Source organism: Tenebrio molitor, chromosome X (assembly GCF_963966145.1).
Source record: "Tenebrio molitor chromosome X, icTenMoli1.1, whole genome shotgun sequence".
NCBI lineage: Eukaryota > Metazoa > Arthropoda > Insecta > Coleoptera > Tenebrionidae > Tenebrio > Tenebrio molitor.
Window position 1 is genome coordinate 8,697,365 of NC_091055.1, and position 18,399 is coordinate 8,715,763.

Sequence of the window (18,399 nt, forward strand, 5' to 3'; positions counted from 1 at the left end):
TAACAAAATGATTTAAATGATTTGAGTCCTGTAGCATACAGTGTGAACATAAAAAATAAATTAAATTTTTGAAGTAAAATTTGTCATTTTCTCAAAAAAAAAAATGTTATGTAAGGTACCAATTTTTTTCATTCATCGTTTAGGTAGTAGGAAAGTCCATTAGAAAAAGAAGAACAAAGTGGGAGTTGTCATTTAAAAAAATTGATGATGACGGCATTGCGTAAAAACCAATAACGTCATTTAAACAAGTTGCGCGTCACATGATGGCATTTTTCGAAATAAAACCAATCTGTCCGAGCAATTTTCCTAAAAACGTCACATAATGTTATTATGAATTTTGTTCCAAACTTTATGTGCACACTGTATATGTCTACTGTTGTAGTCCAGTCAGTAGGGAACTTTGCTTTACAAAAGGTGGAGTAGTAATAATTTTGAAATATGTTGTTTGAGTAGTGACCCTGATGAAAAATACATGTTTTCGAACTTGGGGATGATGAGCGCGAGCCGCCATCTTGAATGAAAGGTGCAAAAACCAAGTTTTCACAGAATAACTCGATAACCGCTTATTATATGAGAAACATGTTCAAGGAAATTTTTATTCAAAAAACGCCAAACTTTATAAACGGTTATCGAATTATTCTGTGAAAACGTGTTTTTTACACTTTTCATTCAAGATGGTGGCTCGCGTTCAGCACCCCCAGGGTCGAAAACTTGTATTTTTCATCAGGGTCACTATTCAAACAACATATTTCAAAATCATTACTACCCCACCTTTTGTAAGGCAACGACCATTTTTATTCCCCACTGACTGGACTTTGAATACAATTTGGAATTTATTTTTTTAACTTATTGTCGACAGCGTAAAAGAAAAGATTTGTGAAAATTTTAGTGTTGTTGATAGCGCTGTTAGCGAATAACAAAATAAATTAAATGTTAAAGTAAATTTTTATTACATTATTACACTTTCAAAAGCAACAAAGATAACTATCTTTACGATCACGATATATTATACGTAAACTACTCTGAAGATATTAGCTTTTTAATATGTATAAGTTTTAATAAAATGGTAGTATGTACAAGCAATATATTTTTTTTAAATTTTATTTTTGGTTTGTTAAAATTAGTTACTCTAATTAGTTTACCCATTGAAGTATCCAAAACCCAAGAAAGTTAAAACACGTTACAGACAATAAAAAAGTTACACTTGTTAAGTTACGTCAAACACATTTCGTAAAAGAAATCACCCCCATTATTTCAGTTTACTTGTTTTGATTTATGACAACGTTGCAGGGAAAATGTTCATAAATATTATTGCAAGGATGATTATCAAGCTTATAACTTTCCACCTTTCAGTTGTTTCTAAAAAATATAAAGTGTTAAATTTGTCAAGTTTTTGCACAAGGTGGACATTTATAAAACGATGTTATAAATAAATCATGTAAACATACCCGGACCCTCTAAGTCCGGTGAGCTCGATGAATCCGGTAATATCGCCGAGTCCGGTGGCTTATTTTCCAATTTGTCGGCCAAATCATAATGTTTGTACTTACGCAAGGATGCAATAAAGCGATGAAAAATCGTGTCAGAATTTGATTTTAACAGTTGGAAGAGGATCATTCTATTATTGTGTAGAGGATCTTCTTCCTATTATTTGAAATAAACGTGTGCATGGAAAAATAATAGTGCACTCATTATGTACTTACAAACATGATCCTAGACATCATATTGTGAACTGCGGGATCCTTCAAAGAAAGATATTTCATTATTCGTACTAAATTACACTCTCTCACTAATTGCACGAAATTCTTATAAATCAAATCTTTTTGTTCTTGCAACATTTTATCCCTTAGCTGGTCTGTCTAAGCAATGTCACTTCTAAAGGGGCAACAAAATGTGTCCACTATCAGCATGTCTTCGAATAAAAAATTTAATAAGAAACAAATATAACACAAAAAGAACTGTACCTAAGTATGTAGGTACTGTTTTATTGATTTAAATTATTAAAAACAGCAACAGGTGTCAAGGAAATATTTAGCTATCTATTCCTTTTGCGATAAAATATTTATTCTCTAATTACTTGTAGGTATCCTCATTTCCATTTCTGTTCAATGCCATTTAAAGTTATGATTTCTAAAAATCAGGATCTTGAATTTTTGATACGTCGTAGGTATCCAGATTAAAAAAAAATCTTACGAAACTGTCAATGTATCAAAAAGTTATCCAGAAAATTGAAGATTTTTGCTTTTTTATGCTCGATCCCTTTATCTACAGAAATACGCAAAATAATAGGTACAATGTTGATAAAAATGTTATCGTTGAAGACTGTACTTTTGCAATATTTTTTCCTACGGAGTTTGCACTTTTTTTATTATCATGTCATATTATCCAGAAATAAAAAAAAAAATGTTAGTGTCATCATTGTCGGTCATCAAAACGGAAGTGGTAAGAGATAAAAGAATTACCAACAAATAACAGGAAACCATATTTACCGCAATTTATCGAAATGTTTTTTATAAGTTTGCCAAATGTCCTTTAAAACTTTCGTGAAGAATTACGTGGTACGATGAAGCGCTGAATTTCATGAGTCTACTATTGTTGCTAAATCTTAAAAAAAGTAGTTTGAATAATGCAATGCAAGTACAATCATTTCAACTAAAATTGCTCATCATCTTGTTTTTCAAGGACAAACCGCAAAGCATTATGACATTTTTGGCCAGTGTTTTGTTTTAATTTATTTCATTTATCTATTTCTTGTAGTTTATTTTTCACAGATCGCATTTGTCAAGGTGCTGTGTGGTCATGGCCATTGATTTATTTATGCATCATGAAAAAGAACAATTCAAATATAAATATTGGATAGGTCTGGAACTAACATGTTGATAATCATTTTTCAATAAAATCTTACTCGACATTTCGCACTTATTGTCCACAATGTTTGATTTCTTGGATTTTTACTACAAAAAATAATTCCATCACATTATCATGCAAATTCACGTTTCTATTATCAAAAATGTGTTAAATTTTTAATTACAAACAGCAATCTATGCTTCTTACTTCTCATTATATTTTTTAATACAAAACACTAAAAATTTGTTAACAATAAAGTTGCGTTAAATAAATTTTAAAATATTCCGTTTTATTAAACTGATGGCAGCCTCGGGCGCTGTACAAAACTTATAAATATTTAAATTTGCCTCATTACTCGGCAATAATCAGACGAATGGACCAGTTATTATCTCATATTGTTTAACGTAAAGGTCATTTTCCCCTTCTCTCATGTGTTTATGGTTAGGAAGCATCTACGATCTACGTGGGATTTCTGTTTTTGTTTTAGGAATTGTTTTACTACCAGACAGTCGATTATACATATGCAAACGATAACGGCTACAGATCGGTTTTTTCAAGAATATCTAGTTTCCAAAGATACATCTGCGTCACTCTTGATTATATCGATTGGAAATTTACTGACGTAAATGACTATGACGTTGTGTGACTGCCCCAAATCCACGTCTACCTTTAAACAAAAATGTTCTGTAATTTACTCACGAAACAATAGGTAATTACAGGTTGACATTTTTTTTAACAGTTGACTAATTTTTATGAATGAGTCGAAGTTTTTCCCCATGCAATTTGCTACACTATGACACTATTTTAATTTTACGCGAAATTTATACTCATTCTGCTTTGTTTGTTTCAACTGAATTTTCCATGTTTGCATTTTTGTGGTCGGTTAAGGAGATCGCTGTTTCACTTTTTATAATCATCACGAAAAAATATCAAAATTTGATTGAACACTTGTCAACAAATCTTGTACCATATAAAATAGTAACTGGTTTGATGTAAAAAACAGTCAAGGTCTGTTATATTGATTTCGGTTTCGATTCTGTTTTGTAATCAAACCACAAAGGCGCATTAATTTTTTTTAATTATGCTTCTTCAGTGGTAAAATTCAAAATCTTTGGGGTTTTCCCTCCGTTAAACTTATCGGAGTCCGAGAAACACCCGAGGCGTCGATTTCTCGCTTTCTGCGAATGACTTCCACATAAATACGTTCTTCCAGATGCGGAATTCATTCTCATGCTTGTGTTCAATCGGTGTACTTCGCTGATATGTCATTTTGTACATTTTATAAACACAAAATGGTAAGTTATACATACCATCATTATTTAACATTTTCTGTATTTTGACATTTTCTATGCGAAATACAAAACTGTAAACTGTGTAAACAATTTAAATTTTTTTATTGTAAATTTCTTTTTTTGAAGATTCTAAATTGAAATATTCTTAAAAATGTAAAAAACAAGATAACCGAAATATTTTTAAACTACACGCTGTAAACTGCTGACTCCCATAAATGACTAAGAATTTTTTTCAATTTAAAACTTCAAAATAGTAAATTTGTCTTTTCGAAATTTCCAAACTGAAATATTTTTGTGCGATTTGTAAGTTATTCTATTTACGATTTTGGTCGAAACATCTTCGAAAACTTCTCATTATCTGACATTCAGTTCAAAGTTTATCAGTGTCATCGTAAATATTTTTTCCTGTATTGTTATTTTTCTCATTTTGATTGTGATTCGTGTTTTAGAAATTCCTGCTGGTGCTGTTTCCCCTTATCGCTGTAACGATGGCTCAACGTCCAACTTACGCCGGTTCTCGCCCTATAGGTCGGCCCGAATTAGCTAGTCGGTTCAAAGACCCAAATGAACCATCAACTGTAGCAGTCTACAACAGATTGGGAGAAGACGGTACCACTGCCAGAATCCCAGTCGACGCCCGTGGAGATGGTCAGTTGGTGGACAGATTAAACCAGTGGCCAAGAGAGCACAGGCCCTTTTGGCTTCTAAATGCCGATCACATCGAAGCTTCCCGCAATGCTCAAGGAAATCAAAACAATTTACCGTCCAGATCAGGATTTGGACAGGACAACGGAGGGACTGGTGGACAAGAAACCAGAACAATCCGACCGGTAGAACAAAGATCGTCGTTTTTGGGAGCACGAAACTAATTAATATGATCAGCTACTATTGTGATATGTATTGTATATTTTAATTGATGACTGTTAAATTATATATTTTACTGATCTATGTCAATAATTTTTAAGTGAATTCAATGAATTTTTGTAAGTTTTGTACTTTACGACCAAAATAAAAATTGGCGTTGAAACTATCTTGCCAATCTGTCTACAACCTTGAATGGTTTTTGCTCACGACAAGGATTGGTAATTATTGTCACGGTATTTCTAAACAATAGAATTACAAAATTACAAAATTGTAAACTGTGAATGTTTTTGCATACGAAGAATAAGATTTCTGCGAATTGCATTGAGATAGGTATGTTATTAAGTTGTAATCATTTAAAATAAATAAATAAACGAAAGATATTTTCCCAAACATAAATTGTTTTATCTAATCCCTACATATCTTTGTCATTAGAGAATATTTTAAAGAATCTGTTGTCTGCATTTGTTATGTTATATTTTTAAAATTAATTTTCAATTTATAAAATCAATTTAAAGAACAGTGAATGCCTAGGTCTAGGCTGTAGAAAACAAAATTTCTGAAAACGTGCGGCGGCGTAACTTAATAAAGTGTCACTTTTTAATTTTGACATTTACGAGAATATTCTGTAAAAAATGATTCTTATGCGAAAATAAAAAAAATATTAAAACAGCATGATATTTTAGATACGAGAACGATGAAAACGATGCCTGGGTTTACCATTCACAACCTCTTTTCGTCATTGCATGATATAAGTTACGCCACACTTTCTCAGAAGTTCTGTTTTCTATCTCGCCTCTTATCTCTTCTTTTTGTTGATCACACTTTATAATATATCGCTATTCTTATTGTCCCACAAAACCAAAAATATAACAACACGCGAAGAATAATCGGAACGCATTTAGAACTCTTCCAAATCCGTCCTGTGTCGTGAGCGAAGGTGATGTCATCAAATCATAAGGAATGACTCATCATCAGCGAAACTCCGGAAGGTGTTACTGTATTGATAAAATTCTTTTAAATAACACTTAATTGTTTCCCGACGCCAAGCACACTTTTTTGTAAAGCTGCTGCGCGTTTCGACGGCGAAGCTTTTAGCCAGAGCCAGAGTCGAGTCAAGAGTGGTACCCCACATTTGTAAAGGGTTTCAGTAAGTTGCTTATTACAAAACAATTTAAATTACTTATTACCCAAGACAGACTAAAATAGAGTGTTCGCTAATGTTTGGAATACCTAATGGAAATAGGTGTGTATTTTCTTTCTACTTGAACTTTTCTGATATATCGATTTTTAAAGGTAAACAGGGTGATAGTGAAATTCCAAGTTTACACGGAAATTACAAAAAAAAAACCTTTTCAATAAGAAAATGGTATTCCCACGTCTGAATTTAAATATTTTCAAATCAACGAATATCAATGAACTAAAAAAACAAATGAAAATGACGCCTTTAAGTATACACGTTTTTGAAACCAAAAAATATTCTTCCAATAAAATCAATCAATGTAAATATTTAATCTGATCTCCGTTTTCTTCTTAACAGTACGCTAAAAGTTTTTCAAAGTTAAAACGAACATTTTAGAAATTGCCTTCGCCGCCCCTGTGCGAGGCACATCCACTTGGCGCGGCCTTGATCAAACCGATAATACTTACAAGATTACTAGGTACATATAGTGAACACTAAAGCTCGGATTATACAAGCTGTTTGATAAAAAACACCTCAACCCATAACTTTTTTATTTATTATCCGATTTCAATGAACAAAAGAACCAAAGATATGGTTTTTCATGCGCTACAAAACAGCCATAAAATATATTTTTTTTGGTGTTATCTTCAATAGCTAACGATAGTCAACTCTTTTTTTTTAATGGGTACATGTAGTTTTTTTTAGGCTCAGTCTGGTAAGGTTTTTTTTCTGAATCTAATGATATATTGAAAGTTATCATTTGGTAAATATAAAAAAATATAAATTTTTTTTTTGTGGTTCAGCTTATGAAATTTTTAAGAGTCCCGTGAAAAACAATCGGAATACAAAGTGCGGTAAATGCGTAGAGGGGTAAATGTCACCCAGCTTAGAACTTTTCATCTGCTTTTTTAAACAGGATAGCAGTCATTTGACTATTATTTTATATTCGAGTCTAATAAAAATCGTAATTAGTCAAACACAAAAATTTAATAGAAAAATAATAATAATAATAATTCATGTTTTTCAGGTGCAATCTTGAGGTGTTTTATTATTATTTTCTTGGAAAACATGAATAAAATAAAAATTTATTTATATTTTATTCATGTTTTCCAAGAAATATAATGATAAAACATCTTGAGGTGTTTTATTATTATATTTCTTGGAAAACATGAATAAAATATAAATAATTTTTTCTTGGAAAACATGAATAAAATATAAATAATTCTTTATTTTATTTATGTTTTCCAAGAAAATAATAATAAAACACCTCAAGATTGCACCTGAAAATTTTGAAACTGACATTTGACATTTGTTGCTATTTGTATTCCAATTGTTTTTTACGGCGTACTTGAAAATGTTATAACAAACTGAACCACAATTAAAAAGTGTTTTATTTTTTTTTCAGTTATTTATGGACCACATGATGATGTATTAAAATACATCATTAGATTCAGAAAAAAAACTCTACCAGACTAAGCCTAAAAAACTACATGTGTCCATTAAAAAAAAAAAGTTGACTATCGTTAGTTATTGAAAATAACGCCAAAAAAAAAATATGGCTGCTTCGTAGCGCATGAAAAACCATATCTTTGGGTTTTTTGTTCATTGAAATCGGATATGAAATAAAAAAGTTATGGGTTGAGGTATTTTTTATCAAACAGCCTGTATGCACTAAAAAATGAAGAAAATATGCGCATATATATGCATGCTTTTTAGCTAAAAATGCACTGAAATATGCACAAATATTCAAAAAAGATGCATAAACATGCTTAATATGCTCTATCACTTAAAAAAAAACAAATCTCACAGAATTAATTAATTTATTCAAAATTTATTAATATACAGTGAGCGGCAAAAGTATGGAATAAATTCATTAAAAATTAAACAATTTTTTTTTTAATCTTTGGAGGAATTTTGGATTTTAGTTTATAAAAATACATATTTTAAAACCAAATAAAATTCCAAGCAGTCATTTATTTTCGAGTGATGACGTCATCGATATTTTTTTTAATGGAAACCCCTTATTTTTTTCTTGATTCTGATAGCCCTTTTAATTGTCGAAACGACAGTATAAAAATTTTGTTCTTACATAAGGACATTTTTGAGAAAAAAAAATAAATTTGGAAAAAATTAATTTTATAACGAACAAAAACAAGTCAAAAACTGTATTACTAAGTACTTAAAATTCAGGAATTAAATGTCCGAATTGCCATCCCCCAGCTTGTTAACAATAAATAAGTCTATGAAGAAATTCCTCCTATTTTAGTTTTATCTAGTTTTATCCCCGCACCCAATCAAAATTAAAATTTCTAAACGTGTTTCTGTTAATTGTTAAATGAGCCATTTTCGAAAACGTTTTGCAAAACAAATAACACATACGATTGAAATTGGCAGTACTATTTGACTGTTTGATTTATGTACTTGATTTTTTGACTTGTTTTTGTTCGTTATAAAATTTATTTTTTCCAAATTTATAATTTGTTTTCTCAAAAATTTAAGGAAATTTCATTATCTTACATAAGGATGCAAGATAACAAAATTTTTATACTGTCGTTTAGAAAATTAAAAGGGCTATCAGAATCAAGAACAAAAATAGAGGGTTTCCATTTTAAAAAATACCGATGACGTCATCATTCGAAAACAAATGACTGCTTGGAATTTTGTTTGGTATTAAAATATGTATTTTTATAAAGTAAAATTGACCCATCCAGATTTAAAAAAAAATTGTTTAAATTTTAATTAATTTATTCCATACTTTTGACAAAAAAAAAACTGGAAAATTGGAGGAATATGCACTAATATGCATTGTTTCCCAAAATATGCTCAAGGTGCTTAAAATATGCAAAATATGCATTTTCAAAATGACGTAATTTTATTCAAAATTTGTTAATACGCCCAGAAAATCCAAAATTTTGTCTATATACGTCATAGAAACAAAAATGCAATTTGCATAGAATCCGAGCTTTAGTGAACACAAATTTCAATTCCAAATTTCATTTAAAACATTTTATTGTTTAAAAAAATTACAAGTTTTGAATATAGTTCACCTGCTTGTTTCCCAAATGGATGAAAAGCGTCCTTAAACGTTGTTGCACCTTTACCATGTCGGGACACGGAGGTTTTGAATACTTGTAAAGTATATCTAAAGATTGCATAAAATGTTTCATCGCTTCACGTGTTTGTCCCGCATTGTATAAATGTTCGGCTTTAGGTAACATTACTGACAATTGCTGCAACAAAAGAGTATGATCATTTGCGTTACTAACCACGCATTAAAATCGCTTACGGCAAGTCCTCGCAGTGAAGGGAAGACCTTTGTAACGCTGTTACAATAATCGCATTGTAAATATGGACAAAAATCATTTTTGTACAAAGTAAACTCGAAGGGACAATTCTCAGTTTGACAGCCGAGTTTGATCTGGTCGGGATCCATGTTCTCAAAAAGAGGCCAATCATCTTGACATGGAGTACAATAACATTCGAACCAATAGCGCTCTTGAAGTTTGCTTCGTCTCTCGTTTACTTCCATTGTTGTATACATGGGACCATAATTTTCATAAATTATGTCGCCAGCTGTAATTGGTTTTATTGTGCGAACTATCATTCGATTTCCTACGTTGTACCTGCAATAATAATTAAATTGAGATATCAGAATTAATAAACAAATGTACCTGACAATGCTAGGGTCACACGAATGGTTAAAGAGTGCCAATGTGGGATACAGCCCTGCCCCGATATATTCGCTTTTGTAGAAAGTTTGTATTCCCTCGACCACCGATTCCTCTGTATTCCGAATTTCTGAAATCTCGTGGGAATTGAACTGAAGAATTTGCAAATGTCGTAAGATTAAACTCGCAATGAAAGTCTCCTCTTCCGTTAAGACGTCGTCTTTGACAGCGCTACCAAAATAACCGGCGAACTTTAGAAGGCGCAACAGATAAATAGCCATCACCGAATAATGAACTAATTCACCTTTTTTTCTCAAGTGTTCATTTCTACAAAGAAAGAACGCTGTGAGGTAGTCGTCGGATCTGTAAATCTGACTTTTAATTGGAACTTTCTTGCAACTATCCTTCAAGAAGTCTTTCAGTTGCTTTTTCTTCTGCAGGAAAAACCCGTGAGGCTTTTGCGAAATCATCCGCATCGCCATCGAACAGTTGATCGAACCTCCCGATCGGAATAAGATCGGTTGGGTGTTGCATTCGAACTTGTGATAGGTCGAGTTTGCTTGTCTTTCGCAATTTAGACTGCAAAACACAACGTAGCCGCAGTTGGAACACGCAATCGGTTGACAAGTTGACGAACAACAATACTGGCAATTGGTGAGAGAATTTTCTTGAGACACGACGGCACAGTGCGGATTCTCCTCAAGAATAATAACGCCAGTTTCGATGTTTTCAACGGCTCGAGCAAAGCGACCTAGCAGCGGATCAAAATCAAAATATATGTTCCTGTGTGCTGAAACGTATTCTTTATTGCCACCAGTGAAAACGTCTTCGTTTGACACGGGAATGATCTCGTGGTTTTTCAAAGGAGATTTTTTATTCTTCCGTGACTCTTGTATACTGTCAATTTTTTTCGCCAACTCTTTTTCGTCCAGCTCTGCATGCTTCAGGCTGGATATTGCTAGATTGTAAGCTTCTTCAGCGTATTTTTCGTTTTGTAAGGCATCGTAACACTTCGCTTTTCTTAGCCACATTTTGTAGTGGAGTCTAAGCGGATAACTACCGACTGCCAAGATGTAGTCGATGTCATCGAACACTTTCCGAAATTCGTTCTGTTCAAAATAAGTAGCACTGCGGTTGGAAATCAGAATGGTTAACATTTCTTTGCCGCTGACTGAAAATGTAGAAGTGAGAAACAACGTGAAGCGGGCACGACGACATACCTGTATCTTGAGGACACACGATTATTCCACAGTTGTAAGAATTTATAGCTTCTTCGTATTTTTTTTCGGCAAATAGTTTGTTGCCTTTCAGTTTCGCTTCTTCGGCGAGTTTGAAATCTTTTCCGTTGGTCGCCGCAGCAATGGGAACTTTTCTGGCGAAATCGTACAGCATTTTAATCCGCTCATCCTCACGTGTTGTTGATTTGAACTTGTCGACATCCTCTTCTGACAATTGTCCGATGGCTTTCTCGCAGTAGCGTTGAAAATGAGTGATCTTCGTCATGATGGTTTGATATGACACATTAAAAAAACGAGGAGCTCTCGAACTAAATACGATGACCCGATACCAGCTCTGTGTGTTATTTATTTCGTGTAACTTAGCCGGCTATTTATTTTTAGCCGGCAAGCGGTCTATTTTTAAAACAATTATCGAAGCGGTTTCCTTGCTTTATTACCTACCATCACACAACACCACCAACTAATTGTTGGATAGTTTAAGTTGCTCAAAAAAGGTATTTTGTGTGTGATATTTTTACCGGTTCTTATTTTCCCCGCTTTATAATCGTATTATTACCTCGAACCGAACTTTCCTACCTAAATTGGTTCAATCAAAAAACAAATAAAATCAGTACTCCTACATTTACAGTTAAGTGTGCTGATTTCAGGACTTATAGTATGCGGATCTATTCCAACAAATAAATTTGTATTAAGTTTATTGGTCCAATGGGCCATGAAAAGCCAAAGTCGAACCCTTGATAAGTGATAACGTCTGCTGTTATCATCACGGGTGAAATTAAAATAAACATTCTAGAGTCATTATGTCAGTTTGTTAACACCACTTTCCATCCCGAAATTATAGACGCAATGCTTTTCTTAAAGAAAATGACAAGAAAATCATATATTTTTTTTTCGAAAGCGTCTTATTCTGTAGATTAACACAACAGCGTTACCAAACAAACAGCTATCCTTAGCTGTCATTAAAAATCCAGATTTAATTTCTTATTATTAACTAACAAGTGTAGGTAATTAAAACCGTATGAATCAAGCTACGATTCGACTTTCAACTTTCAAATAACCAATTTGCACTGATCGATACCGAATTAATTCATTTCATTCTACAAATAATTCTTTTCTGATGTAATTTAGAAGTAAGGCCATGTAATTTTGAATTTGAATGGACCTTTCTACCCAAAATGAAATAATTTAGATGCATCGTGTTGTCCTGGTTGGCAACCCTTACTGAAAATCAAATGTCCCGCTAGGTGTCAGTTTTGACATTTTGTGTTAAAATGTTTTTGACTACTTACATTTTAATTTGTGTACGTGTAAATCTGATATTGAACCTTTATACTCTTTTACCTGGAAAACATTTTAAATTATCGTGTTAAATTTATTCATAATGAAGTCGAGAAAAATGATTTTAAGGTTAGCTTTTTGAATGACATGATCTGTTAATAGTGTTATATTTTACAGGAATTGCGATAGGTTTTTTGTAAGATGGACTTAAAACACGGTCACGGAGCTAGTTTAAAACGCCGCAAACAAAGACGGTCTGTGAAAATAGATGGATCAATCAGCATGAATCAAAGATATTGTGAAGTTGTGAGTAGTTTTTTTTTCAATTTTTTTCATGTTGTAAAGCCTTATTTACAGTGGGACGAGGACGGGACTTCAGACACTAGCACGTTACTGGACAAAAACAGTTTAATCCAACCAGAAGTTGTTACTCTGCAAAAAGAATCATTATGGGCAACTTCAATACAGATGTTCATCCCATTTCTCCTCGCAGGTTTTGGAATGGTTGCTGCAAGTCTTTTACTCGATAAAGTACAACATTGGACCGTTTATCAAGAGGTCTCAGAAGTATATATTCTTGTACCTGCCTTATTAGGCCTGAAAGGCAATTTAGAAATGACTCTAGCCTCAAGACTTTCAACTCACGCTAACTTAGGCCATTTAGACACTCGGCAACAAATGATCAGTTTAGTAGTTGGTAATTTAGCCCTCATTTTGTGCCAGGCGATCGTTGTGGGGTTCTTGGCGTCATTAGCTGCAGTCATTTTTGGTTGGGTGCCATCTGGTGTGATTAATGTGAATCATGCACTTTTATTATGTGCCAGTAGTATTGTAACAGCTTTCGGGGCTAGTTTTATTTTAGGTTTAGTCATGGTCGGTGTTATATTGTTTTCCCGTTATTTCAATATCAATCCTGACAATGTAGCAACCCCTATCGCCGCCAGCTTAGGTGATCTCACTACCTTGGCCTGCCTCTCGTGGCTCGCCTCATTTTTTTACAACACTATCGATAGTCATCCGTGGTTTACCACAGTCATTATAATTTTAGGACTGATTCTTGTGCCAGTATGGGCTTGGATCGCCAGCCGAAATGAATATACATGTACAGTTCTATTTAGTGGATGGTCTCCTGTCATAGCTGCGATGATCATTAGCAGCATTGGCGGCCTGATCTTAGATTTTACCGTGTCTCAGTATAAAGGTGTAGCTGTTTTTCAACTAGTCATTAATGGAGTCGGTGGAAACTTGGTTGCTGTACAAGCAAGTCGAATTTCAACTGAACTTCACAGTAGAGCTAAACCAGGCCAATTACCAAATCATATGCAAGTTTGCATAAGTCCTTGCTCAGCGTTCTGTGATAGTAGCGAGACCAGTCATGCCGGAACTGCGCGCATGCTCACGCTGATGGTTATTCCAGGACATCTTATATTTTCCTATACCATTAGTTATCTTCAAGCTGGTCACACTTCTTTTACTTTAATTTTTATGATAGTATATTTAATTGCCGCACTTCTACAAGTATTGTTATTGTTGTACATTGCACAAGTTATGACCCTGAGCATGTGGAAACATCATATCGATCCTGATAATTCTGCTATTCCATATCTAACGGCCCTTGGCGATCTTCTCGGTACTTTGCTCCTCGGTATCGCTTTCCAGTTCTTGTTTCTTATCGGGGACCGCGACAGCGACGTTGGTGATTAATTTTTTATACGGCCAGTTTAGGCATTTGTGATGAAAAATCTACATACCCCTAGTATAGATTCATTGTATATATGCAATAAACTTACACTTGCTTGATTGGTGCTATCTTTATGTACATACAAATTACATATACATATATATATATAAACAAGATGAGAAATAAATTTTCTATTTCAACTAATATTTTATTTTTATTTCTTTATTTATTTTTTAATATACAGGGTGAGCAAATATTTAGTAATGCAGTCGTGCACCATTTGCGGAAGTAAACGCGGCGGGATCACTAGATCCGGACATTAACAGCAAATAGCAAGTCAAGGCTCTTGCTCATAGCAAATTCATGGGCCATTTTCACGCATTTAAACGATGCTATGAGGGCGTAATAGTATAATGACCATAATAACTTGTGGCTATTGCTGGACAATTGCGCAGAAAGCAGTTTGGAGTAAGACTTACAATTGTAAAGTGTAATAAAATTCAAAACACAACAAGTTTGAGAGAAAAAAAAACACGTCTTATTCCGACTCGCAACTAAATCACTTAATAATTATCCTCCAGAAAAATATTGTCATTAAATTTAAGTGTTTGTGCGTATAAATGTATTCCCACGAGAATTATGGATTTTGAGCAAAATAACAAACTTATTTGCACCAGTAGAAACAAAAAGAGCTGCAGATGACCACAGGGTAAGTCTTCTAATTCAATACTAATAATTTTAATGTGTTTTTGTCAATTTTTCGTGATTTACATATCACATTTCGTACAAATTAGATTTAATTTCAGGTCTGTGTCAGAAGTTGACTTACTTTTTACTAGAGCACAGGAAATTTGCTATTATATTAAATAAGATTAACCTAGGTAATAGGCGCTTTCAAATTACATGTGTAAGTGATAACACCGTTTACCCGCCAATCTGTTCTCGATTTAAACATTTCCTCAATCAGTCAGCTCCTCGAAAGTCGAACATAATAAACCGTAATACATTTGAAGAATTCATCACGTTTCATTCATTTCGTAACGAAAACGAATTGTGTTAGTCATATTTTTAAATTCTTGTACAGCGGTGTTTCCGAATTTTCGGCTCGTTTGATAAGCGGCTAATTATCTCATAAAAACAAGCAAATTTAATATAGTGAGTAGAATTGTGAAGTAGAAGCAGCTTTAATGAAATTGTCGGTCGGAAAATTATTTGATCATTTAGGTATTACACACTTTACTCAAGTTACGCCTCATCACAAAATTCAGGATACGTAAATTTACTTCGCAGCCATGAATCGCTTCCGGTAAAAATTCTCATTAATACAAGTGAACCAACTATAATTGTTAGGTACTTATTTTGTATATTTTGTAACAATAACAACCTCAGTATCCTTATCCTCAAGAAACCCCAAATTAAATTTACTCTATAATTTATTAGACTGCGAAAATTAGATAGTCGCGTGGTCTTTCTAAACTAAGTATTGTCAGTCCCGCATCTCAAAGGGTATAAGGTCAATTTAAAAATATTGTGTATCACGTACAGTTCTTATCTTGTCATTGATTTAACATGCGATTCAAAATATCCGATTCCTAATTCTAAAATATCGCTCACTGTACCGTTGGTCGAAATTGCGTAACGTGCTGATAATTCGACCATATCGCTTGGCCTTACAATAATTATACAAATTACTTTTTGAATCGTGTTTCTAGTGAATAACTTTCCATTATGTACTGTGTTAATCCCTCATCCCCAACTTGAAGTGCAACTTTTTTGTGTCTAGCCGCACCCTTTCCCGCCAAATTATCTCACTTTTGACCTTTCTATTTGCGTCAGGGATGCCCTTTGCGCAATCGTGTTGCCTGTAACAACGAGCGTCGAGACGTTTCTCATGAATCCAGACGTAGACGAAATCGATAAATTCAGTTCGTCACATGATGTAGTCGCGTGTACGTTAGACGGGCTCTTGAGCCTAAAAAATTGTCAAAACGCAACATAATCCAAACCCCTTTTACCATCCTAGGTACGAGAGTAACGTGAATATCTCCAAGTGATAAACAATCAATTTTTCTGTTCTAGTGAAGAAAACTATGGATCAAAAGCCATGGGCAGTATCAATCACGTTCAACTTTCTCGAAAATCCTCCGATACACCGAGCCCATCAAGTGCCTTCGATACCGGTCCTACAGCAGTAGACATGGAAATAACCCTCGTCAAGTCTCCACAAGATAACAGTGATAATGATAACGGAAGACTTCCAGATGTTGTCGTTGAGGCAAAAATTTATGACGACGAAGATCAAACGCGAGAAACGTATTTTTCGATTGCAATACAAGTTTTTATTCCCTTCCTGATAGCTGGGTTTGGAATGGTTTTCGCTGGACTAGTTCTAGACAGGATACAGGTGCCACTTCGATTTCGTAAAAGACCACGCTAAACATCACTTTACAGCACTGGCCAGTATTTGAAGAAATTACAGAATTAGTAATTCTCATACCTGCACTTCTGGGCTTAAAGGGCAACTTAGAGATGACACTGGCCTCCAGGTTGTCCACGCAAGCTAACCTCGGCCACATGGATACAGCTAAACAAAAAATAAGTATTATTGTAGGCAATTTAATACTTATCCAGGTAATGGTATTCGTATTTTCCAAAACGCGCGTAAAACATTTAAATTGTAGTGTCAGGCCATAGTTGTAGGATTTTTGGGAGCCGTAGTCGCCGTCGTAATGGGAGCCATAAAAAGCTATGATGTCGAATTAGATCGTGCTTATCTTTTGTGCGCTAGTAGTCTAGTGACAGTGTCCATTGCCAGTTTCGTCTTAGGTTTAATAACAGCTGGCGTGATTGTTTTCTCTAGACATTGCCATATCAATCCTGACAATGTTGCAACTCCGATAGCGGCCAGTCTAGGTGACATAACATCACTGACCTTACTGTCGTGGGTGTCAACAGAACTGTACGACTCGCTCGGTGAGTGGATTCGCGCATTTTGCGTTGACTTTTCGCTACAAGTGTCTTTTATTTCAGGCACTCAAGATTGGTTGGCACCCTTAATAATTGCCGGATACATCCTGGCGATCCCCCTGTGGGTCTGGATAGCTAAAAGAAACGTGCACACGAAAGACGTCTTGTATCACGGGTGGACCCCCGTGATGGTCGCCATGCTTATTAGCTCAATGGGCGGTTTAATTTTAGACTTTATGGTGTCTCGGTTCGAAGGAATAGCCGTCTTTCAACCGGTCATCAACGGTGTAGGAGGTAATCTGGTGGCAGTCCAAGCGAGCAGAATCTCAACAGCTCTCCACAAACAAGCAGAACTAGGAATCCTCACGTCGGAATCGAACGTGGATGAAGATACAGTCATTTTCATATCACCCGTTATGAGTTTCTGTGGTAAAGGAGTACACGCCAGGACGACGAGAGTCTTAATGTCAATGGTCATCCCCGGACACATCATTTTTATATACACTATAGATTACATGAAAGGCGGAGATACATCCCTCAGCTCTTTATTCGTTGTGGTATATTTATGTGCAGCTTTGATGCAAGTGGCGACTCTTTTGTATGTTGCGTACATCATGATCCACTGGATGTGGAAGAAGAAGATAGACCCTGACAATTCTGCCATACCATACCTGACGTCGATGGGAGATTTGCTAGGCATCTCGTTGTTGGCCATTGCTTTTCAGTTCTTGTACCTCGTTGCTGACCATGACACGCCGGGTGATCGATGAAGTTATTGAATTGTTTAATAGAAGTAGACGCTGCTTGGTGCGGCCGTTCTTTATATACCTCCTTCAAAACTTCTTTGTTGTGATAAAAACACAAATGACAATAGTTTACTAGTATTATTGTCTTTGAGGCGATGAAAGAGTATTTCTTAGATATATTATTTTAATATAGATCAGATTTGAACTATTATAAATGTATTTTTCTTTCTTAGAATAAACGATGGCAACTACCTGCATTAGTACTTTCATACACCACCGCTCCATTTTTAACAGATCACCTCTCAACATATCATAACTTCCCTACAACTCCTTAAATTAATAATGCAACCAGTATTAATTACATCTTTGTAGTGTTCACATAAGAGCCAAAAAAATTATATATGAATTAAAGCGGTAAAAAAACAGATTTCTGTAGACGTCAGAAAGTTTCCTGTAAAATTATAGTTCCTATAGTGAATTTATCAGCAACAATTATATTCTATAGTTCATCTCAAATAGTGTTATAATTACTACCAAAAATTCTGTAGTAGGTATACCGTGCAAAAAGAGTTCTACATTGTATCGGTATGATTTTCGGTCCGTAAACTACCTACCTATATAATTTTTAGGCACTACAT

The 18,399-nt window shown here is 34.3% G+C and overlaps 3 protein-coding genes and 1 long non-coding RNA gene across 7 annotated transcripts; 2 read left to right on the forward strand and 2 right to left on the reverse strand.

Annotated features, from left to right (window-relative positions):
- Window positions 1-958: 958 nt before the first annotated feature.
- LOC138139955 (uncharacterized) lies at window positions 959-4,152 on the reverse strand. The gene is made up of 3 exons (XR_011162411.1): window positions 1,704-4,152; window positions 1,449-1,644; window positions 959-1,359 (listed from the first exon to the last, which is right to left on the reverse strand). It is a non-coding gene; the product is annotated as an uncharacterized lncRNA (long non-coding RNA).
- Window positions 4,153-9,174: 5,022 nt separating this feature from the next.
- On the reverse strand, window positions 9,175-11,504 carry Smyd4-3 (SET and MYND domain containing, class 4, member 3). Its single transcript, XM_069060947.1, has 4 exons — window positions 11,072-11,504; window positions 9,855-11,022; window positions 9,470-9,806; window positions 9,175-9,413 (listed from the first exon to the last, which is right to left on the reverse strand). Exons 1-4 carry the CDS (start codon window positions 11,352-11,354, stop codon window positions 9,207-9,209), a joined length of 1,995 nt encoding a protein of 664 aa, XP_068917048.1. The 5' UTR covers window positions 11,355-11,504; the 3' UTR covers window positions 9,175-9,206.
- Window positions 11,505-11,506: 2 nt separating this feature from the next.
- LOC138140160 (solute carrier family 41 member 1-like) lies at window positions 11,507-14,252 on the forward strand. Of its 2 annotated transcripts, none has more exons than XM_069060955.1 (3): window positions 11,507-11,583; window positions 12,545-12,673; window positions 12,725-14,252. In XM_069060955.1, exons 2-3 carry the CDS (start codon window positions 12,569-12,571, stop codon window positions 14,069-14,071), a joined length of 1,452 nt encoding a protein of 483 aa, XP_068917056.1. In that variant the 5' UTR covers window positions 11,507-11,583; window positions 12,545-12,568; the 3' UTR covers window positions 14,072-14,252. The 2 variants fall into 2 exon arrangements, with proteins under 2 accessions (XP_068917056.1, XP_068917055.1); XM_069060954.1 differs by lacking the exon at window positions 11,507-11,583 and adding an exon at window positions 12,314-12,496.
- A 240-nt stretch (window positions 14,253-14,492) lies between these two features.
- On the forward strand, window positions 14,493-18,012 carry LOC138140159 (solute carrier family 41 member 1-like). 3 transcript variants are annotated; one of them, XM_069060949.1, is made up of 5 exons: window positions 14,493-14,757; window positions 16,128-16,452; window positions 16,500-16,679; window positions 16,730-17,021; window positions 17,079-18,012. In XM_069060949.1, exons 1-5 carry the CDS (start codon window positions 14,747-14,749, stop codon window positions 17,783-17,785), a joined length of 1,515 nt encoding a protein of 504 aa, XP_068917050.1. In that variant the 5' UTR covers window positions 14,493-14,746; the 3' UTR covers window positions 17,786-18,012. The 3 variants fall into 3 exon arrangements, with proteins under 3 accessions (XP_068917050.1, XP_068917054.1, XP_068917051.1); XM_069060953.1 differs by lacking the exon at window positions 14,493-14,757 and adding an exon at window positions 14,987-15,398; XM_069060950.1 differs by lacking the exon at window positions 14,493-14,757 and adding an exon at window positions 15,543-16,071.
- Window positions 18,013-18,399: the final 387 nt, after the last annotated feature.